Below are 24,237 nucleotides of genomic sequence, written 5' to 3'. Positions count from 1 at the left end.
GTTCAGTGCAAACAGAATGAACACAATAGTGTAGAACTTACTTCTGAGAAAGCATGACATGTCTGTTCTTACTAATGGCCCCAGATATTCCTTCAATATATCAGCTGTCTCAGCTGCCTGTTCAGAATGTGTCCCTTGTGTTACAGGCTCTTTGCTGGAACGGCTCTAACAATGCTAGAATCCTGTATTAAGCATAACATGGCTCTGCAGGAGTTAAGAATAAGTGACATAAATGTCTTGGTATTTACAGAAATACACACAAAAGTGAGTTAAAAACCAGACACTTCAAACTTAAAAGAACAGACTGACTTCTTGTTTAATTTTTTTTTACTTTTTTTATTTGGGAAAAGTGCTTCTTACAAAAGGCAGCTGCAAAACAATACATTATAGACCTCAGAACAATTTCTCATTCCATTTAAAAGTGAAAGGAGAGGCAGTCTAGGGGACAAGAGCAGCAGGAGAACAGATCACGGGGCATCCACAAGTCAATAAAAAACAGCAATAATGTAATGCAAGGTTAAAATTCCTGTGCTGGGGCTTTGGTGGCAAAGTAATTTCTCAATGCAAATTACAGCCAGAAACTGCACGACTGCCTTTGTAAGCAGTAACTCACATAAACTGAACAGCTTTACCAGGCAACCTGCCCATCTCAGCTGCAGAGAGGCACAGGTACCCCAAAGCAGCTGGGAGGCACAGCGAGTTTCTAGCAAAGCTCACGGCTTAAGTGTTTACATGAAGTTCTAAAACTTACAGAGCGATAAAGCTAAAGGGTCCTCTCTGGTGTTCCTCTGACCCCACCTTGGCTAACCGGATTTCTGCTCCTGGACAACCCTAATCATACACATGAAAGAGAGCTGGTGTATTAAGGGAGTGCCATCTATCAAGTTAAGCGATAGTCAGGATCGTTTCCCAGTCTGGGCTGAGACCACTAGACCAGTTTCATGTCCAACTGGAGGCTAGACTTCATGCACCAAGAGGGGATGAAAGATGGTTTTGTTATTTTTAACTTACACAGAGTCTCCCCATCCTTGAGGTCCAACTCTACATTTATCTGTATATACACATAGAGAGTTCTCCTTTCACAAAGACATTTTCCTTTCATGCTAAACACAGTAAAAATCCAGAACGTTCACACCTGGTTCTGGTTACACAGTAGTAATAGTAATGTGCAAGTAAACAGAGACCAAAAGTCACAAATGAAGACGTGTACATGAGGGGGCTGGAACGGAGCTGATTCCAGAAAGAATATTTTTATCTGGCCTGAAATCAGAAATATTGGTACAAAGAATAAAGGCCATCAGCCAATTTACATCCCCACTGCATGGCCACTGCTCATTTTTGTATCTGGGCTCTTCAAAATGAGTGTGGAAGTCCTGTAAACACTTTAACCCTGGAACTGGGTGAACTCTGTTGGGTACACAGATGAAGCAACAAACCTAAGCTAACTGTTTGACAGTTAAATTTATTTTTACAAAAACTAACATTTTAAAGATTTATTTCTTGTTATTTGTTTAAACAGAGGAAAAACAACACTCCTGGGGTGGGAGAGGAGGGGAGGGGAAGAGACAGACCCTGGGTAAAAGTTATTACAACAGCACCTGGAATTGATCGGCCTGCCTAGGAGAAACACAGGCACTGCCACAACACCACAGGTAATAGCTACTGCCTGAAGCCAAGACAACAGTCCACACTCCACTGACAGGTGCTATAGATCCAAATCATAATAATCTTCCAGCTCATCATGAAATAAGTCCCACTCATCCTCGGAATCCGTTAGCTCATCATCACCTCCGGCTGCCAACAGCATAAGCAACATCTCACCAAGCTCAAAGGTCACCACCTCATCCTCGTCGGTTTCAAAGGGATCACCATTCTCTCGCTCCTCGATGAACTCCCAGAACCGATTCCTCCGCTGGGCCTGCAAATGGAACACAAGGATTTCCCCAGGTAACCAACTGGTACAAAGCAGGAGCCTTTCCAGAGGCTGACAGTGCCCCTGGAGTACTTTCTGACATGCAAGAAATCACATTTCTCTTCCAAGGAGATACTGACCTCCAGCAGAATTTACCCTTACACACCCTTATTAATGCTACCCAACATTTCTACTTCAAGTATGTTGTAGGAAAGTTTTTAAAATTTAGTCTTTTCATCTTGGCCTCCAGCATTCACAAACTTTAGAGCACCGCTTCCTTCAAATTCACCATTACAGAGGTCTATCAGAAGTGGAAAAAAGAAGAGTCAATATTTCCCTATCCTCTTCTCAAGGCAGAAGACATAATGTACACCCCTCTTCTGCTCTCTCTCTATGGAAAGGGCAATTAAACAGCAGCACTGACCCGGTATCTACTTGAGGTTCCTACTTTGGGTCTTTGTGGCTCCTCTTGGCGGCCATCAGGATATTCATGCTTGTAAAAACAGTTCCCTCCAAATGGACAGCTCCCACGGCCTTCATCAAAATACCTGCACGGCTTGTTGCTGGAAAGGAAAATATTGCAAGCCTTACTGACAGCAGAGCCCAATCAGATTTCAGAATTCCATTTACCTGCAGTCCACAAGGATCTCAGGTACCTGGAGCACGTGGTATTTTGTGAGTAGAAGACCTACATGCAGAAATTATTTATTACACTATGTGTGGACTGATGCATGCAGAGGGACACCAGTGGTGTGCAGTGCATGAGCTAGGACTGTCTTATGGCTACACCACCAGTGTTTTGTGCAGAGAAGGGACAGACTGGGGTGAAAGAACACAGGAATACCTTTGGGACTGTGTGCATGTATCTGTGGGCAGATAGGTAAAGACACACTTCACACACAGTGGTGGAAAGGAGGTGTGACAAGGGACTTTACATCAACACCCTTCTTCTCCATGTGTGTCTTTATCTCTGCAGTCTCAGTTTGATAAAAGGCTGCATTGCTCATACCTCATTGCCTCCTTGTATTTCTGAATGAGTTTCTGCTTCTCTTCCTTCTCCTCCACCCAGTACTCACTTGGAATGACAAAGTTAGATGTGATCCGGCATTCTGGGCAGGACCTGGGAAATGAACAGACTGTGCTGCAAAATTCCACATTACAGGGCGCTCTCTCTCCTATATAATAAGTCATGGCAAATATCCATCCTTAAAGAGGTACTGTACTCATATACTCCAGACTCTCTTATACATGAAGATAACCTAAACTGTTCTTCAAGAACTCAATGGCAATGGCAGCTGGTCAGCTTGGCTCAGAAAAGCTTGAAAAAACACTTCACACAGACTCCTTTTTCTTTAGAATTAAATAAATTTATTTTGATATTATTCCTATATTTATTTGATTGGAACTCTGTATTTTCTAGAACAGTCTTAAACGGAGAAATGTTTTGCCAACTGAATAATGCTCTAAGGCAGAAATGAATTAAGCATTCTTAATACATTCTGGTTAATCTGTTTCCAGATTCCTGCCTGGGTGTCCAAGACATAAACAGTAACCACTGGACAACATGCTACTAAATAAACAACAGTTATTTACTACCATTGCGTTTAGCAAACTTAACCCTTATTAACCAAATCAGAGTGTAAATGTTATCCCTAACAATTATTTCACTCCTAAACTAAAAGTTAGTATGCATTAAATGCAGTCTCTGTGTAGTCTGCATCTGGAAGTCTGTTACAAGTTGTCACAAGTTACTAAGTTCTTCCACAGTAACAAAGCACAATGGAAATGGGAAAGTGCCTCACTTTATAATCTTGCTCTCAAACTGTTTAGCACTCCTCCACTTGCGGATGCACTTGAGACAGTAAGTGTGGCTGCAGTTGGAGAGGATCCCAAAGCGGCGCTCACTAGGATTTGCCTTCTCATACACCACCTCCATGCAGATCCCGCACACCATGTCTTTACTACGCTGGACGGCAAAGGAAAGCTCCATGTCCTTCTCGTGAGCTTCAATGCAAGACTGAAAAGGAGACACAAAGAAAACAACTACAGAGACAACTGGTCACCTGGTGAGGTCTAAGCAGGTTTTGAAACTCAGTTTGCTGGTTTGCATATTGAAATAAGCTGAAAAAAATCTTTATCCTCAAAATTTGCTCAAGTAATGGGGAACAATCAATTCAGAGTTCAAATTCCTTCCTTCAGACACTGCTTTTAAACATGAAAAGGCAATCTAAAAGACCATCCACTTTTACTAGGCAAAGAACAAAGCTTCAGTATCTTTAAGCAGACTGCTCTCCCAAGACAGATAAGGAAATCCAGCTGCTTTTGAGTATGGCCCTGGCAGGAAACAGTCGAGTTTACAACCAAGAATGTCATTCACTGCCTGACCTGCACACACCTTCAAATGAAAGGGAATTAGTAACAAGTGATTGAGGGGAGCTAGGAAGCAATAACTTACAGCTGTTAAACACCAGACAGTTGTTGGCTTACCTTTATGTGCTGAGATCGCTGTGCAGCATCAATGGGATGCAAGACCTGCAGGCCACACATATCACACACATCCCCATGGATGTACACGCAGTTTTCTCCATAACGACATTCTCCTAATGCAGCGTAGGGGCACAGCTCCTTCTTCATCTCCACATCTGCCTGCTGCTTCTCGTATTCTTCTTCAATCACCATTTCCTGCAAGGGTGCTTCGGCACAGAAAGGAGCAGCTAGGAACAGAATTAAGAACAATAGGCAGCACATTCAGATTCTGAGCACCGGGAGTAAGAACACTCAGGTTACCCAAACAGAATAATAGAAACTACTTAGCTTCATTTCAGTTCAAGTTCACACACCCTCAACCTGAACCAAATTATTGTCCCCACTCAAGAAATTTCAAGACCAGTTTCTTCATCCTTCAACCCAGACAAGATTAAAGCTATCAAAGTTTTAGTGGTCAGGGAAGATCCATTTACAGGCTACCTCCACACGAGAAAAATCACACTAGTCCTCAGCAGCTTAAATACACCCTTAGACAGACTCTGGTTCAGCAACCATTAAATAAGGCTACAAATCTCTCACTGCTTTCAATTGATTCTTACTGAATCAATTTCACTTCAGCTAAAATTTTCACATCAGCTAAAGTTAACAGGTTTTTCCCAGAAATTACACAGCTGAAGTAATAAAGGTGTATCCAGCATAACAAAATGCTAGCATGGCAACACCATATCAGCAGTTTCTGAATGTGCAGGCTAATCAGCACACTCTTGTTTAGCCTGAACACTGAACAAACTTTCATTTCTGGACTCCCATGCATCTCTAGGATTGACAGAAAAGTGGTGTCCACGCCTCTCAAACTAACTCCATTCTACTTATTTGCCAAAATGCCTGTCCTAAACAGGTATCTATCTGGTCAATTAACCAGATACATGAACCTAAGAAACTGAAATTCAGGCTATTTTCATTGCATTCTAAGCTAGCCATCAGTTTTGCAAAATCCTAAGTAAATTCCCTTACCTAATTCTAAACTGAACTGAAATCTGTATCTTTTCCCCCTTTAGACAGCTGAACACTTCTCCCTGTACCTCAAACACATGCTTGCCTGCCTCACCACAAGGTCAGCCTTTTGAGATTGTTACATAAGTAGGATGATTACTGAATTACAAGACAAAAGCAGCCAGTGTGAAACTGAAGATGTAATAAACATAAAGCATTACTATATTCAGAGTAAACACCAGGAAGAACAGCAGCTGGAGTTCATTTACACAACCAGAAGCTGTTACAAGAGTAACAAGTCATCGATGCTATAAGAAGGTATAACTTTCAGAAGCCATTCAAGCACCAGATTTGGAGAAACAAGCAAAAATTACCAAAGGCATACTTGGATCAGCTAAAGTGAAGGACAGACTCCTCCTCAAAATTAATCAGAGGCTGCACACTCGCACAGTTTTCATCCCCATGGAGCAAAGACATAACAATAAGCATGTATCAGTCTGTTAGTTTTAGGACAAAGAAAAAGCAATGCAGCTCCCTGTGACTTAAGTTTTGAGGGACATGCAAATATTGAAGATTAGTGCAGAAAAATATTAGCTCTCAAAGATAGATCAAGTCTGCTTCTTGAACCACCTCTAATTGTAGGGGTCACTCAGGCTGATCTTGGAGCAATCTGTTTGTTAGAAACATACTTTTCAAAGCAGGTGAGTAACTAAGTAACAGGGCACCTGGCAACCTGATCACTCATTTTCAGTCAGAGATTCCCAAACAAAGTTAAGTTCATTAACTCCTCCTCCCAACAAGTTCTAGTGAACCAGCACCAAGAAAAGTAACAAGAAACCATATACTAGGCTCTACATACTCTTCTGAGTAGCTCAGCGTAACATGAAAATATGTACTTACTTATTGCAATCCCATTTGCCCTCCCATTTGAAATCCACGGTCTCCACTTCCAAAAGACATAAAACTCACAACTACCATTCAGTTTCTATTCCCTCAACTGTTGCATTTGCCAGTGTTTGCTCGAGTTAATGTTGTCACAGATTTTTTTACCTAGTTGAGGGCCATGAAGATGGTTAGAGGGATCGAACACCTCCCCTATGAGGAAAGGCTCAGAGAGTTGGGGCTGTTCGGCCTGGAGAAGAGAAGGCTCCGGGGTGACCTTACTGCAGCCTTCCAGGACCTGAAGGGGGCCTAAAAGAAAGATGAAGAGGGACTTTTTACAAAGGCATGTAGTAATACCACAAGGGTAACAGCTTCAAACTAAAATTCAATCTGAAAGAGGGTGGGTTTAGATTAGATATTCAGAAGAAACTCTTTTAGTGTGAAGCTAGAACAGTGTGTATATCCTCTGTATGCACTGCACTGTATCAGTTACTGTTTCACTTCCTCTTTGAAAGCACAATTAGAAAAAGTCAGAAGGCTTCACTGTCTCAGCACTTACAAATCCAACATCCCTCAGAGTAGCATTTGTTCTCTATGATTCTATTTGCTGTTTTCCAAATCTCTGCTCACCAGTAGGTGGACTCAATCCCCACCTTCTCACTGCCCATTTCCCAATCAACAGGGTTAAATTCATGCTCATGGAAAAACTGGTTTGTTACCTTTGATTCACATACCACCTGCTTGCACTTTAGGACACACTTTGAGCATCAAAGACATTAATAATTAATTTATTAACAGCAAGCAGACACCCAGTTGAGTGTTTCTTGTATTTCTGCCTTTCTACTCTTCCTCAATTACTGCAGAACACTGAGCAGCAATAGCTGCAGAAAAAGTATGGAAATGTGTCATATTTCCATTTCTTCATACCTGAAGAACCATCACTATTTTCTATGCTAGGTCCTGAAGTCATCTTCAAGATACCAGGTTTAGTCCCAAATCAGAGAATCATGGTAAAAGGTGAGCATTATAGTCCAAGCTATGCACAGTTAAATTGGCAACCTTGAATCTTTATCATTTGTAAGACAATTTTAAACAAACAGGCTTCTAGGTAACCTTGAGAAATAAGTTCCACTTTCAAGTTTCCACGTATCTGTACATTTCTCCAGCGATGTGACAAGAATAATCTGCTTTAAGGCATTCACTAGAACACACTGCACACATTTTTATTTCTGTAGCTTAACAAAGACATCTGCTTACGAAAAGTAAAGTGTTTTTTAAAGTCACCATGGGAATTAGCATCATGTAGCACTGTTCAGAACAGAAACAGATCAGTATGCTTGTACATTAAAATACATCAAGTTTCAAAGGCTGTAAAACAGAGATTTGCAACAAGTTTCACACAAGAGAATATTATTTAACCTAATCTGGCACAAGTTTCCATGAAAAATAAGCCTAACCCCTAGAAGAAGGAACTGCTTTAGTAACTAAGTCAACGGTATAATGAATTACCTAGACTTCAGGAAGAAGCACCAGCTCTTCTGTAAGGACTGTGTGTATTTAAAAGATCTCTGGCTGTTCAAACTAGCAATGAATTGATTCCAGTGGAGGGCCAGCCAGTCATTAATGCGGCTGAAGCCCAAGAAAAGAGACTGACTCTTCTCAGATGTGCACATGACAAGAGACAGAAGGCAAGCTGAGGCAGGGAAAAATCCAATTACATACTAGGAAAGAGGCTTTCTTTGTGAAAGAAGTCAAACACTGCAGAGGATACCCAGAGGTTATGGCCCTTTGAACATCTCTGAGGATAGAGATTCAGCTGAACAAAGCCCCTGGCAACCTTTAAGCAGGAAATTAACTAGATGAAGTCCAGAGGTTCCTTCCAATCTAAACTAATATATTCTGATTAAAATATTTTCAAAAATCCTTTGTCTCAACAAGCACAGAAGCTGTATCTTTTATGACAGTAAGGTGACACATTAACAGATAGTGGTCAAGTTTTCATTCCTTTGGGATATACTCCAGTCACAGATCTATTATATAATTCCATCATCAAACTTCTCAACAACACTAGACCATTTCTCTTCACCCTCCTCAAATTGGAAGGCAGGAGGCTCCAAGCAGCACCCTGTAACACTGAGGTCATTCTCTTTTCAAACCTGAGAATCTGAGCAGTGCTGTGGAGACAAAGTAGTATAATCTGAGCACTCTGACTGCTTCAAACTCTTCTGGATGCAAGCTGTCCATTTTCAATTCAAACAATTATGTAAGTACTCATGGCCTCCTCATGCCTTAGACAAATATTAGAAATTATGGTAAAGTGAACACCTTCAGCCTACTTTTCACTTAAATTTTAAGACTCTCTTATCCTTCGGCAGGAAAAACAGATGACAAGTATGCTACTCAAACAGTCTGGTCCCATTCAATGAGCTTCTTCAGTCTCATTCTCATAATGAGCTATTTCTAATAGCTCATTATGTCACAGTATTAGAAAGCTGAGTTCCAGAAAGGTAACTAGAATAAATCATTTTCAGCCTCTGGCCACAGGATTCACAAATGTAGGCATTAGGCTTCAATTCCTTCTACAGGAACCTGTACCTCCACTGAAAAACCTTTACAAGACTGCAAAACCACCCCAAACCAAATCACCCAACCCAAAACACAAAGGCAGCAGATTATCTCTCCAGAGTAGCAATATTAATTGCATGACCAGTAATTTCATCTCCCATCCCATAGGCAACCTAAACCTCTAAGGAGATTCTCAAGTCATTCTGAAACATAGCAAGAGAAAGTCAGTCATGCAGAGAGTGACATGAAATACACCTATTTGGTTTCAGAATGGAACAGTCAGTCCGACTACTCATGTTGGAAAACCTAAGCTCACTTGAACTGATCAATAAATATGAACAGCTGTACTCAAAAGCCTGAAAATAAATGCACTATACAGAAACTTTTGAGCCATGATGGGAATTCACTGTTTTCCCATGATCAGCTTACCACGTCCACAGTATGGCTGCCCAGGGACAAACTCCACTGCATTCACCCAGTCTTCAGCCCCTACTCCTGCTGCTGCCAGATCCGTATTTTCATCTTCTATCTCAGCAATAAATTCTTCAACTGTTTCAGGGAGCGATGCAAAGTCTGAGGACACTGATGGATAGATTTCCACCTCTGGATTCACATCAGCCACTTCTTCTTGTATTAGAGGCTTGGTATGTTCATACCTGAAAAGTTAAAACACATCGTGTCAACTTTCCACAAAAAAATACCTCCAGACAGCAGCCCCAGGTACTGAAAATAAACTAAGGAAGATGTAAACATGCTGTGTGGAAGGAGGATCCAGATATGGCTTGGAAGAGAAAGACACTGATGACCCTTTATAGAGATATGCTTCCACTTGTGCAATCTGTCAGCACTGCTCAAAGAAACACAAGTTACTCTGAAATTTTGGAGAAAAAAAGAGCAGTGTACACAATTCTTACTTAACTTACACAGAACAAGCTTCAAATATGTCCCAAAGCGGTCAGGTACCTCTTGCACATGTACAGTATTACTGAATGAGAAAAATGAATTTGTTCAGCTTTATAAAGAGAAGACTAAGGATAAGGACAGACACTGCTGTCTCCAACTATCTCATGGGAAGCCACAGGAAAGATCAGCCAGAATCTTCTAAGAGGTGCAGTGATAGGCTGACAGTCAGTAGACATCAGTCCAAAATGGGAAGTTACAGGTATGGATATTAGGAAAAAAAATTGCTGTAAGAGTAGTTAAACACTAGAATGGGTGCATAGCCTTCATGCTTGCAGACATTCAGAACTTGACTGGACAATGCCTTGGGCAACCTGGCCTCTGCTGGCACAGATTCAGAGATCCCCACCAATACAAATGACTCCTTTCCTGTGTCTAAGCATCTTGCCTCATGCAGATCTTACACTGAATTTAAGCACTTATTTCTAATGCCTCTTTCAGCTCATTGTGGAATATGATGATCAGAACACTTTGAGCCCTAACACCCACAGTAAGCAGGAAGGCACCATTTCCCTCAAAAATCTGTCTTCCAGCAACTAGGGGACTACATGGGAAAAATAAATTACAAATATACCGTTGTAGACTTAGATATTTGCTGACTAATTTCAAGGACAACAGGAGGTAATTTCTTGAGATCATACAGAAGTTTGATGTGACTGTGATTCATTTAGCTTGTGTCAGATTAGAAACAATGAAGTGTCCCAGCTCTTGCATATTAAAGAGGTGCTCCCAACCAAATGTCAGCTTGGAAATCCTAATCCTGTGAAGCATGAATTTAAAATTCAAGCCTTCAGATCTGTACATCTGTGGCCTCAGATGTGCGTCCACCATACGAGGTGCCCAAGGCAACCCACTGGGGTGCAGGAAGAGAATACTACAACTTAGTGGGTTTCTTCCCCTTAAAAAATACAATAAATTATTATTATTATTATGATCCATGTTGATGGCAGTGTCCTCACAGTCCATATGCCAGAGTGCCCATGTGTGGTACGTGTGAGGTGCCCTGAAGGAGCAGGTGTTCCATCACCCAGTGGGTTGACAGTGGCACCCCCCTTATCTGCTCACTTTCAGCATATTGTGACATATTGCAGTTTGCTTGTACCCACTTAATGAATCAACAGATTATCTGATCTTGTTGTACCTAAACTAACCCTGACAAAGTGAACAAGTGGCTTGAAAAGATGCCTGCAACTGTGGGCTGGTGACAACACTGATAATGTGAGCAAAAGCCAACAAGAAAATGTCAGAGCTAACATTTCTACGCCTACTACAAGCTCCTCATCAGTCACACTACGAAGTAAAACAATGCCAACCTAATCAGATCTTGAACTCGGGAGGAGGGGAACCACAGAATAAATCAAGATTACCAAGAAGGCAATCTGAAATATGGATTTACATCCACTACTATTAATGAAGAACCGTACCCTCAGTACTGTACCTTGAGATATTAGCTACTGAAAGTATGAAGCCATCTCCACTAGCAAGACATTGAAAATCAAAACATCCAGAACACAAAGACAAACCTCCACAAGTTTTTCCAAGATGTTTCAAGTCATGCAACACTCAATCCAGTACTTTGCAGAACTTCACAATAAGAGTTTAGAAGCCTCTTTTGAGGCTTGTTACATAACAAGGAAAGACAAAAAACCATATGCCACTGGTCAACTTTTTCTTCCTGCTGTGGTAAAAATGACTGAATAACTCATGGAAAACAATATGGTGACAAAGTAAAACACATTCCTTTGTTAGCAAATACTGTTGGAAAACACAGAAAACACTGCTAGAGATTTGAAAAAACAAGCAGTAGAACAAATTTTGCAGTGTGGGAAGTTTGCTGTATGGCAGAAGTACAGATGTTTTTCACATGTCTCAGCTTATGATACTTGCTAGATTCTGTTTCAATGCTGAACTACTTTTTGTGAGACCAAGGAAAAGATGCACCAGAAGAGAAACATTCTCAACAAATTGCTTCTTTAATAAAGACAAAAAGATTCACTGGAGGAGATATATTCTCAACAGTAGACAACTACTTGAATAAAAACAACGCTTTATGGAAAAACTGTGCTAGGAAAATCACTGAAGGAGCAGCTGCTCTCACCACAAAAAGAGATTCCAGGGTAAGGTTACAGGGATAGCACACAACCAGAAAATCATCCCTGCATCACTCATAGGCAAGATATTGTAGCAAAGATGGATCCAGAAGCACCCAAGAGAATGTCACCAATACAGACTTTTAATCAGTCAAATGTTTACCCCAGTTATAAGATGGAGAGCCACCAGGAAAATCTTCTGTACCACACAGAGGTTTGCTGATTATCTCATGGTAAAGCACTTAAAAAGCATCACAAATGAGTTATGCACATTTATTTCACAAAGACAAGTGGTCCAAATTTGCTGCCCTTTTCTGTCATGAAAAGTCACTGCCAGCAGTATGCTGCTAAGCAGATATTAAAAAAACCCCCGACAAATCCAAATGAACCAAACTCAACCACATTCAAACTGTCCCTCCAAGATAAAGTCATTCTATGAACAGAAAACTGCTTTTTGAAGGAAATTTGTGGTATGGAGACAACATTTTGAAAATTAAGTATTTCCACCATTATGTGATTTTATTGCCAAAAACTACCCAAATGTGTCAACTACAAAAAACCTTTCATATCTTGTACACTTAAAAAACTTGGAAAGTGATTTTTCTAACATGTTTAAAATTTTTTCAAATTCAGAATTCCAGTGTATTTCAGACCCATTTGCTAAAAATATAAAAATGCAACACCTTCCAGTTAATCTGCCCTAGCAGCTGATTGACATCAGGGAAGGTGGAAACTTACTAGCTAAATTTATCACACATTAGTACATGTAGCCAACAATACACTTCCTTTTGGATCTGCACATCTTTGTGAAAGATCTTTTTCAGCCACTACCACCATTAAAACCAAGGACTGAAATAAACTGAACTTAGAATGAGACCTTCAAGTAACTGTTTAACAAAATGTTACACTCAGATTTTAAAAAAATAAGGAAGCCCACTGAATCTGTCAGTAAAAAAAAATATTATTAAGAAGGCTTTTAGCGACAGTAAAGATAGTTTTGAACTGTTCATAAAATATTTATTAAATATTTTTCATTTCACCTTTAATACACCCTTTTTAAAATTCTGATTTTTTAATAATGTTTTATAATGCATATAACATTAGTACAGTAGATGTAGATAGATAGATATATATGTAAACTATAAATAAATATTCATGTTGGTGGGAGCTCAAAAACCTTGAGCTGATAGGGTGCACAATCTGAAGTTTGAAGACCACTGAACTACATGACCAAAAAAACAACACTAGCAAATACAAGACTTCTCTTATCTTTCTTACACACAGCAATCCTACATTAAAATGAAAGCAAAGCCAACTATGAATTGCCATATAAAATCATGATGCAAATGTTTAATCATAAATTAGAGCTGCAGTAAGACAGAATGTTAAAACTTCTGACAAGTTTTAATAAAATGAATGTATGATGATACAAACATTCCTAAGCCCTTGTAAAGCTTTGCTCCACCAGGAAAGTATGTGTTTTCTTTCTTCACTATTTTTTAATTATAATTTCAGGGGTATAGATTAATTCATAGTATGTTTTCATAAAGTAAAGCTATTTTGTATGGGCAACATTTTAGAACTTACATGACAAACTCCAGTTATTTTTTCAAAATGGTAGTTCCAGTGTCAGAGTACCAATTCCTCAAGAGACAACACCAGGAAAATAAATAAATTCTTACCTGTTCAGGCTATTATGATCACTTAAATAGTGTAATTCAGTTTCATCCACTCAGCTAGTCTGAATGTAGTCTCAGATTTCAGTTATCTACTCATGTTATTAATGAAAAATAAAACTCCATGCCCTGACAACTATCCCTTTTATGAAAACCAGTTATCACCTTGCCTTTGCTCATTTATTTGCATAGCAAACACTGGTATTTACCAAGAGAAGACAGTCTGTGAAAAGCTACTCTTATAAATTCCTGAAGTGGCAACAAAAGACAAAAACACGAAGATTTACTGGTTTTCCCCGAGCTCTTTACTCAGAAATACAGTGAAAAGACTCCTGCAGGATGGCCTGGGGCATTTCTTTACCTGCAATGATCTCCATAAGCACAGCATCCTCGCTGGTAATACCTGCACACCATGGCAGACTGACTGGTGGAGAGGTCATGGGAGTAGCGGCAGTTGTCTCCTTCCTTGCAGACTCCATGCATGAAGTACCTGTAAGAGAAGAAAATGGTGGCTTAAGGAGAAGCACTGAAATTGTAAACAAAGTATTTGGATGATCCTGTTATTCTATAAATCAAGGTATGCTGCACTAAGAACAGCACTAAAGACTCATGGGACCCTGCCCCAGTATAACCATAAAAATAAGAACATCTGAGGAAAGATGAAGCCTCAGCTACTCCAATGAACTGTGCTGCACATTTCGGGACTTGCTCTTATAAAAGCCTGGCGGAAAAAAAGCAAACTTGTAAAGCAAAGTTATCCTGGGCTATGACACGAAGAGGAAAGAGTCTTGGACCAAGTAGATGGGCACTAAGTTTTACTTGTAGACCCTAAGTTCTGACACAAGAAAAAACCTTACAGAAACTCTCCAGTGAATACAAGAATCAAACCCAGACACACCCTAAATTGCCCAAGGTTTTAAATCTATTCTGGATTCATAAATAATTCAATCAAATGTGATTTCCTCTCCAAGAATGCGAAACATGCTTATGATGGATAATTACATCTGACAAAACACACACATTAGTTCTGCAATAGGAACCAAATCAATAATCAAAGCATCCTGCTTCAATACTGTCCTGCTTGTCTTGAAAAACGTGGACAGTTTCAAAGCTTTTGAGGACAGTTTGATCAATTTTAGCATGTCAAATAGCACATGTTTAATTTAGCATCTTCAATTCAGTTATTAAAGAAAACTGAAGAGTAGTTTTCAATTTTTTTTAAATTTTAACCTAGAAGAACAAGCTTCTTGGAATTTAATGCACCATAATTGTTCAGATTCAGTACATTCACATCAAAGCCACAACTGAAAGTAGAAGTTCAGGTACACCTTTCCCAATCCACATAAAAGTATTAGCCAAGAAAAAAGGGGAAAAAAAATCCTGTGTAAAAACTGAATCCATAAATGTTTACCAACACTTCAGTTTAGAAAGAAGCCACACTGCCCCCAGGTACCAAGTAAGTTGCAAACTCTGAACTCACTGGAAATATGAAGACCTAGTAAAAACAAGAAAACTTGTGAGGATTTAGGTCTCCTACAAAACACCACTTGAGGGAAGGCTGAGAAGCAGATTATACCCATCTAAGCCCACGCTGCTGCTGAATGGGGCAGTCCTGCCCTCCTCCTGTTGCACACTTCCAGCCCTTTGCTGCGCAGTCAGCAGAACCAGGCCCTCCAAGCAGCTGAGTGCAGCCTCACAGCCAGCACAAGAGACACGGGGATCATCTTTCAGCAGCCACAACTAAGATTAGGACAACTCTTCACAAAGCAGTACATTCAAGCTGATATTCCTGGCCAGGAAAGGTGCTAAGATGTTGAACTGCATGCACTCCTACAGAGCTACTTAGTCTACTGTACTCTTAAAAGTCAGATAAAACCAGTGAACAATGCACCAAGTGACATAAGCAGAGATACCCCTGCAATCCAGTTTTAAGGAAATATTAAAACCTGAGGCCGAGTGTTTAAAGAGCTGATAACCCTCCATGTGCAATACCAACAGTGTATTCAACAGACTAAGAATAAAAAAAATCTAAACTAGCTTTACAGACCACAAGCTGACACTTGCCATCAGGCTGCAATTCACACTCAAATTCACTCTCCAAATCCCCTGCCTGTACCCTGTAGACACATATTAACCAGGTAAGAAATGTGATCCTACATAAAAAATAAGCACTATAAGGCCCAGATGAGGCTCTGCAGGGTCAGGTGGCAGCACAAACAGCTATGCCAGCACACACCAGGAACAGCGTGTTGCAGAAACAGAACAAGACCCATCCCTGCTATACAATCAGCACTCTCCACTGTGAACAAAAACCACACAAAAACCCCCAAAAGTCACACCCACAACCCCCGCCCACCCACCCAACAGCATAACCCACCTACAAAGACCCACCTCAAAAGCAAGAAAAAAAACCAAACCAAAACCAACTGAAAAAACCCCTACTGAATCCCCCTCCTCCCCCAAACACACACACAAAAAAAACCAAACCCAAAACAAAACCAAAAACAAACCCAACCACCCATGAAGTAATGGAACCAGAATATAACTGGAATTTCTGGCTCAATTGCTTTCAAGAAGTGGGAGTTGCACCAATAGGGTAAAAGAAAAGAATGCAGGGTGTTTAACCTTTGTTCTTCAACAAGTGCTGTCTCCACCCTTTGCTCACTTCCACACAGCATCACTTCCCCATGTGCTGGGGCAGCAACTTCGAAGCCACCCGCTGACACAGACCAGGAAATGGCTGCAATGGCACCTGACATTCCTTCTGCTGCCCCCACGGTTATTTTTAATCTGGATCAGATCACTGCCCAGCCACCCTGCACAGCCACTCTGCTCCTTGAGCCAACAAAGTGTTGGGACACCACTACAGCTGAAATAAGTGACTGACAGAAAGGCACCTGCCTGAAGTGAGGATATCTGATAGAAACTATTTGGTCAACACGACTTACGTTAAGTACCTAAGCCCCAAAATGAGATTCTCCCACTGCTTGATAGGGAAAATGAAGCTCCAAATCCCTTTCCTTCCTTCCCAGTTTATGTTAAAAAATCCTCTGCAAATACAGATTCTGCACAATTCTGAAAGTTGTCACAATTTATTATATTGAAATAGTAGGCTATAAGGAAAAAAATAAACATAAAACACTCCCAGGCTGTAATTCACACATCACTTTTAAAGGCCATCGATCCTATACAGCAAACTTAACATTATTTAAACAAGAAGGCTGGAGTGGGAGGGAAAAAAATGTATTTGTCTTAGGATTACACCCCAACTTCCTCCACAACCCTCCTCCTCACTGAAAGGTAAGATTTTTACTTTAAGGTCACAAAGAATTTAACACTTTACATGTCAAATTGCAGTGTTTGGCTAAAACATACTTTGGCCATGTAAAAAATAAACAGAGTGCATTATTTTTGGGAAAAGATAATGAAATTTATTTTGGAGAGCATCTTTACACACGCAGAGTATTCAATTTAACCCTACTCAACAGTGATACCACCCTCTTCATTCTGGTTATAGGAAGAAAGCATCCTTAAAACTGAGAAATATGAGTTAGCTGCCTTTTACAGTGACATGTAGAAGGACATCTGAAATTTGCATTTGGTCAAGTAGTCAGAGAACACATGTAACTTCATCTGAAAAAATAAAACTAGATCAAGACAAGTATCCAAGAACTGGATTTTCGCTGAGCCTCTGTGATCCTGTCATCCAAAAAAGCACTTATTCTGGCAGTGCTCTCTGTCCTTCCAATTCAAATATACGAGTGTCATTTGGTTAAGTTGCTTGGGGAACCAGACCAGAGAACTCATCAGGGTCTAAGTCCAGAACATTTCCCCAGCTCAGTTCACTGCATGATTGTACAAGACATGAGTGACACCAACACATGGAACAACCAGACAAAATTAATAATTGCCTGCACTGGCATTTTATCACCGAAAAAGGTTCAACACATGTCTAGTTATGAATACCTTGATCAAAATAGCATATCCTGATTTTCATGGGTATTTCTCAATAGGCAATGCTTCCTTCTAGAGCTTAGGAAGCTTGCAATGGGTTTCCTTATTCAGATGGGTTCTCTTCTTCAGGTTTCTGCTTTCAGGTAATGCTAATTTGTTTATCAAACTACTGGTTCAGCTAAGTAAGAATGTTACACCCAACCCAACAGCAAATCTCCTTCTAAACCCATGACACTGCCATGACTGGCAGATGGGGAAGCTCAGGATAACAGCCATCTGCACTCATAAGCTTCTTCAGGTGCCATACAGAGACCGAGAATTCCTGGGAAGACAGTAGCAGGAAAGAGGAAGCTAAGCACACTGCTCTAGCACAGCTCGTGGGCATTCAGCCACATTACTGGCTAATGAAATTCTGCTGGAGTCAATAACCTGAAGAAAAAGGGGGGAAAAAAAGTTGATCTTAATAGCATTTAGCTCCTTGTTCCTTCTCCATAACCTCCTTCAGAAGTTATCAGATGCAGACCAGAGCAGCCGTGAAATCCAGGCAGGCTACCAGGAGGTTTGTGCCCTACACCTCATCCCTGGTGCTGCACTGAATTAAGGTGGCATTACTTTACTGATGCACATTCTTCACGTGAAAAGAAAGAAGAATACCTGACCCAGGTTTTCAGGAAAAACAGCTAAGGTACAAACACATAGACAGCTCTTAAAATACACCACTTAGTCACTATGGGTTTTATTTACATTCAGTTCTCAAACAAATAAATGAAATGTTATTTGTTTACGTCAACTTGATGACTTTTAATGTCGCATGACATCTGGAAAACACAAGCACAGAACAAACATTGTCAAGCCTTTGGAAAAAAAAGGTTAGCTATAGCACTGCTCCATAAAACCATGTAGCCATCTGAACTGGAAGGACTGAGGAACTTGGTAAGGACCACCATTCTTTTTCTTATTTCAAATATATCAATAAGAAAAAGATCATAAGATTAAACTAATTTGGAATTAGCTTTGTTCCCCTGCTATTTATTCCAGATGAAAACGGTATAAATTTTTACAAAATGCAAGCCTTGAAACTGCTAAACCACAAAAGTAAAAAAAAAAAACCAAACAACTTCTTTTCATCATCTCTTAGGGAACATGATTTCCTATATTTCACCCTAAGACTTTTAAACTTTAGCTGCAAGAAAAGGAGAAGGGTAACAGCAGCAAAACTGTACGTGTAGGAGAAATCGAAGTCCTTCATCTTAGTCACTGTGTCTGTCACTCTGAGACGTTAATCACCCATCCCAAGGATACCACACTGGTGCATTAAAACTCATTAACCAGCCTATTTATCATATCAGATATTCAAAGGAGCAGCAAGAACTTACGCTACCAATTTTAAACCTTCCAGTTCCGATAAAACAGCAGTTATTTCTGCACCAGCCATCACATGCCAGCTCCTTATACTGAAGGGACTATCTCCCAAAAGTTTCTGAGGCAGCATTTACTGTCACCCATATGATGATTCAACTAAAAAAGCCTGCGAACAAAAAGAATTGTGCAGCATTACTCAAAGAGAAACTGCTCTACCTCCTACACTAAAAACCTTCATTTTGAAATTTAATTCCTTTATCTCACTGTTAAATCCTCCTGCGCATTTATAAAGGTAAAACAAAATTTAATAGTAAAAAAACATATCTTCTTAAATATGAACACATCCTATTGAAACCAAACCCAGAAATCCAAAATTTTTATCACAGGTTCCCAGAAGGGCAAGCCAAAATTGCTAATTTCACTTTAAAGCCTGAGTAAAGCTATTCTCCCTCCAACTTGAATGCTCCCATAAAAATTAATAAAGCAAGCAATGGGATAACTAGCAGGATTAGCCTAAGAGAACAAAGAATGGAGACGTTCATTAGATCCAAGGCCAAGATCCCATTGTTTAAGCTCACATTAAAGCACATTAACCATTACAAAAGAGTAGCTTTAGCTTCCCACTCGGCCTGAGTGTTTGCAAATAAATTTATTCCCTAGACTCTCTGCACTGCAGGACACTGATGAACTTGACTGCATCAGTACTATGGCAGTCACTGTCTTCAGTAAATCGATCCTGCATCTATACCTATTCTGTCTCACGAATCCAATTTGCCTAATTGAGCCTTTCGAGCTCTAGAAATTACGAGGCAAACTTAAATAGAGCGAGCACTGACCTTGCGCCTCACTTAAAGCTGAGCTAAGCACGGTTCCCGGTCATTTCCTCATCACCGGCATCAAACATTAACCCGGGGATTCGCAGGCGAAACTCTCTGCCTGCAGCAGCAGCCCGAGAGCGCTGCCAAACGGTGCTTCCCAAAGGGATGCAGTTAGCTGGGCATTAGCCAAAATAAATGTGGGGCAACAGCGAACAGGGACGCTTGAAACACTGCAGGGCACGTGAAACACAGAGCGAGCGAGCTCCCTGCGAAAGCCGAGCAGCGGTTCCTCATGCTGCTGCTGCAATTGGCCACTGGAACAAATGGGGGAAAAAAACAAGCAGGAGAGATATAAAAAAACACTCAATGAAGATCGGGAGCCTCTTCCTTCCTAATCAAGGGATACTCCTTTTTGCTTCCAAGTGACTTGGAATTCATTTGCCCAGAAACACGTTAAATGTAATTTAATTTTTTAAAAATTTATTTAAGTAAGTAGATTTCAAAAAATCAGGAGACGCTCCTCGATGTTAATCTTGGATTATCCCTTGCTTTTATATTAACTAATATATGTCTACGTTCACAAAACTGTTTTAAATTCCTTTCTGCTTGCCAACCGACCAGCAGTGTAGGTTTAAAAATAGTCCATCTGGCAAGCTTTAAAACACGCAGTTCGGCTTGCATAACCCCAGAGAGAAGATTTATCAGAAATATAGTTTAAGGCAAAACACAGATAGGAAATGACGCAGCACACAGAATCTCGATGTGACACAGGCAGAGCCACTTGGAACATTCTGCAACATGTCCTGACTTATTCCTGTTCTCCGGTTTAATGAATAGCTTTCCCTATATCAATCACGAATGAATTCCCAATTTTAAATTTCGATTGAAACGCACAAGCATTTAAATTACGTTGCATTTCCTGCTTTGTCGCGCTTTGCGGAACGCGGCTGCAGGACTTCCTTTTACACGGCGTCCTTCGCGCCGACCACCCCGGGCCCGTTCGCGCACAATGAAGGGCGGCCCAGGGCTCGCTGTGAGGCCACGGGAACGCTCCCGGCGCCCCGGCGCGGCAGCCGCAGGCGCTAGGCCGCAGGAACAGCCTCGCACGAGGCCGCGGCTGCAGAGAGCCCGCGGGCCGCACCGCCCCCACCGGCGGGCCCGGATGGCGGCGCCGCGGCCGCGCCACCTCCGCCGGTAGCCCCGCCCGGGGCCGCTCCCGCCCGGGGCCGGGTCCGTTCGCCGCCCCCGGGAACGCGCGCGGGGCGGGGCCGGCGCGCGGCGCGGGCGGGCGCGCGCGGCGCGTACGTGACCGTGGGGGGAGGGGCGGGGGGGCGCGGCGGCGGAGGGGGGGGGGGGCAAGGCCCCGGGGCAGAGGGGGGGCAGTGCGGGAAGAAGGGAAGGGAAAGGAAAAGAAGGATAGGGAAGGGCGGCGGCGCCCGCCCGCTTCCCTTCCCCCCCCCCCCCCAGCCCCCGGCACCCGCCGCGGCCGGCGCGTACCTGCAGGTGACCTGCTTGGTCCAGCCGCCTCCCGCCGGCCCCGCGGAGGGCGGCGGCACGGCCGCGAAGTCGAAGGCGACGGCCGCCGCTCCCGCGGCCGCCGTGGGTGACCCCAGGGCCGCGGCCGCCGCGCCCGCCGTTGTCTCCAGCGCCGCCACCGCCTCCGCCATTACTGTTTATCCCGCAGAGCGGCGGCAGCGCCGGAACTTCCGGGAGCGGATCCTTCCGGCCGCGAGGGGCGGGGCGCGGCGGAGGCTCCGCCCACCCCCGGCCGAGCGGCGGCTCCCATTGGCCGAGCGGGGCGGCCGCGCGCGAACGCGCCGGGGGCGGGGCTGCGCCGGTGCTGCCCCCGCGCGGCCGCTGGGAGCGCGGGCCCCGCGCGCGTCCCCGTGGCGCCGGCGGGAGCGCGCCCGCGCAGCCCCGCGCCCGGGCACGGGGCCCGCCTCGCCCCGGCGGGATCAGCCGGCGCCGGGAAAGGGCCTTTTCCAGGAGGGAACAACTCGGAACGGCGATGTGGCGCCGGCGTGGGGCGGGGAGCAAAAGGGGACAGTGGCGCCGCGAAGGCCCAGCCCGAAAGCTGGCACTGAGCCGCCCAGTGCTGCACGAACTGGCTGCGACACATCGCGTCCCTCTGCCGTAGTATCTCCCTCACTGCGGATATTCCAGAACCCTCTGGACGCGATCCTGTGTCAAGTGCCCTAGGACGACCCTGCTTGGGCAGGGAGGTGGGGCCGGATAACTCACTATGGTCCCCTCCAACCGGACCTATTCTCTAATAAATCCTGGTTGTGAAACTACTGTTTGCCTGATCCACATGGTGCCCTTGGCTTCCTACTGCCTAGAGCCTTAAGCCAAGCGCTTCACACATTCCGGAAAGACAGCGACAAACAGGGGCAAGGTGAATGGAGAAGCCTGTCAGTGCAGTGTTACTGATACTTTGCCTCTCTCCCTGGAAATATATTAAAAAATTAAACGTATCCAAGCCATCAGTCACTCCAGAAAATACTAAGATGAAGCCTTTGTTCTAAACATAGGCAGTAGGACAACACCCTAGGATGGCTGGACTTTAGGAAGAGCAGTAGACAGGAGAGAAGAGGTAAATCTGTTTTCAGGTTGCCTTGAAACCATGACTTGGGTGCCCTCAAACTACCTAAGGAATGAGGCAATGGGAATACTTGCTGGCATTTTCTGGAATATGCAGAATCCAGACCTGGGTTAACACAGCTCTGAATTAAGAGGAGGTGAAATATACATACCAATTTTAACAGACTTCAACAGGTTTGGAATGAACAACTTCTGTGAATGATTGTATAAGACCGACCTTCATCCAGGACACAGAGCATCCAAATAAAGACCTTCATCCAGGATCTCTATGCAGCAGACTCCCTCCTGATATTATCAGCACAGTGATCAATGCCAAATAGTTTATAAATTCAGTTCCACAAATCCCTGTTATGAGAAAGCCTGGACGTTCAATGGAAAACTGTCCCAGGAGAATTGGGAAGACCTTTTCAATATCTAAAAGAAGAAACTTATTTTCTGCACCTGATTCCATCACAGAGCATTTTTCATGCAATGTTCAGCATTGAAATAAAAGTTCAAAGACTGCAGCAGGTGTGTATGTTCAGTCTTGAATTCTGTTAGAAACAGCTGGAGGAAAAAATACTGCATATTAGGAAAAAAAAAATCAAATACTTTTAAGCCATTAAGGTAATCTGGGAAGTTATTTTGGATCCATTAGAATGATCATGAAAATCTGTTGATGAAAGTGGAAGGATGTCAGGCAGTTAAAGAAGTTAAATCGCTAAAGACCAACTTTGTCAGACCTTCATATTGGTTAGATTGTTGCCCTGACAAGACAGAGAGTTCCAGGCACCATAGTTCTCACTGAGGTAAAATAAATGAGTGGTTAAATGTGTTCTGTATGATTCTGCATGTCTCTAGGAGGTCTCCTGGATATTTGCAACCTAGAAGCAAGCTTCAAAAACAGAGGAACACCAGTGAGCAAATCCCAGCCTAACCACTGTAAACAGACTCTTAGAAATCAGGCACACAGGGAAAGGAAAATACTGTCCCATCGTAGGTGTGACAGTGTGACAAAAGTAATGTGGAGTTTTCCATTTCCATAATGCCTTCTGCAGTGACGCCCCTGAGAGAAGAAAGGTCTCAGGGGAGATGTTAGCTCTAGGAATCACTCAGAAAGAAAAATGCCAGGGTGGCCCGAGGGCCCAGATCCCAGCAGGCAGTCGGAATTTGCCATGGCAATTTCTTTGTTCCCAGCCTCTCCCATTTTACTCAGGAACCTGTTTAATATTAACTTTTACTTCTGAGGCCTGGAGGGGGAAGTAGGAGCAGCAAGCTCTGGGTCAGGCAGGCAGACAGGACTGGAAAGGCAGCTAATGCTGGAGCTAGTTGTGCAGTGCCCCAGACTTTCATACAAACCTGTCTCCAGCTCCTCTCCAGGGGGTTCTCTCCTGCCAGTCGCCTACTGGCTGCTTCCAAACCTCATCATCACTATTACCAGCCATATATCACACTGCAGAAGCCTGCTGGGAACAATTCCAGAGCTGGGAAAGCTGCACAAGACTGCAGTAATGCCCTCAGAGACCTGTTTGACCTGCCCCATTTTGTCTCAGAGACCTACAGGTTCATGCTGGAAAGCTGAGCTGAAAATCCAACAGGCTGATTTTCCACTGGGTTTAAGGAAAAAAAAAAGGTACATCAAGCAAAACATCCTTACCTGACTTACCTAATATGACAGGCTGAACTTGGGTGCCCACTGCATAAGATCGCCTTGAGATGATGTTGAGAATTGGAAACTGAGTGACCAGCTTGGTCACTAAACTGTCTTGTCTGAGAGTATGTCAAAAATATGATGGTCCAGATAGATTCCTACAATACTGAAGTCTTTCCAAATAGATTTAATGGAAAACAAAATTATGTCATTACAATTCGTGTGTATTTTTAACAAATGTTAGTTTACCTACACATTTTCTTTCCAATATATCTGGCTACCCATCCTCCCAGGAAAAAGCTAATAT

The 24,237-nt window shown here is 42.6% G+C and overlaps 1 protein-coding gene across 4 annotated transcripts; it reads right to left on the bottom strand.

Annotated features, from left to right (window-relative positions):
* Positions 1-318: 318 nt before the first annotated feature.
* On the bottom strand, positions 319-21,404 carry MKRN1 (makorin ring finger protein 1). 4 transcript variants are annotated; one of them, XM_069003177.1, is made up of 9 exons: positions 21,197-21,402; positions 13,927-14,055; positions 9,269-9,495; positions 6,443-6,583; positions 4,400-4,626; positions 3,715-3,929; positions 2,922-3,032; positions 2,361-2,475; positions 319-1,918 (listed from the first exon to the last, which is right to left on the bottom strand). In XM_069003177.1, exons 1-9 carry the CDS (start codon positions 21,364-21,366, stop codon positions 1,706-1,708), a joined length of 1,548 nt encoding a protein of 515 aa, XP_068859278.1. In that variant the 5' UTR covers positions 21,367-21,402; the 3' UTR covers positions 319-1,705. The 4 variants fall into 4 exon arrangements, with proteins under 4 accessions (XP_068859278.1, XP_068859277.1, XP_068859280.1 ...); XM_069003176.1 differs by having other exon boundaries at positions 2,337-2,475; positions 21,197-21,401; XM_069003179.1 differs by lacking the exon at positions 6,443-6,583 and having other exon boundaries at positions 21,197-21,404.
* Positions 21,405-24,237: the final 2,833 nt, after the last annotated feature.

Source organism: Aphelocoma coerulescens, chromosome 1A (genome assembly GCF_041296385.1).
Source record: "Aphelocoma coerulescens isolate FSJ_1873_10779 chromosome 1A, UR_Acoe_1.0, whole genome shotgun sequence".
Taxonomy (NCBI): Eukaryota; Metazoa; Chordata; class Aves; order Passeriformes; family Corvidae; genus Aphelocoma; species Aphelocoma coerulescens.
Note: the sequence above shows the minus strand (reverse complement) of the source record. Positions and strands in the feature narration are given on the sequence as shown.

Coding starts and splice junctions, on each gene's coding strand:
- MKRN1 (XM_069003176.1), bottom strand. CDS start 21,366: ATGGCGGAGGCGGTGGCGGCGCTGGAGACAACGGCGGGCGCGGCGGCC. Junction 9,496..13,926: donor GCTTATGGAGATCATTGCAG/GTAAAGAAATGC, acceptor TTAACTTTTCAG/GTATGAACATACCAAGCCTC. Junction 3,033..3,714: donor TTTGAGAGCAAGATTATAAA/GTGAGGCACTTT, acceptor TTCATTTCCCAG/GTCCTGCCCAGAATGCCGGA.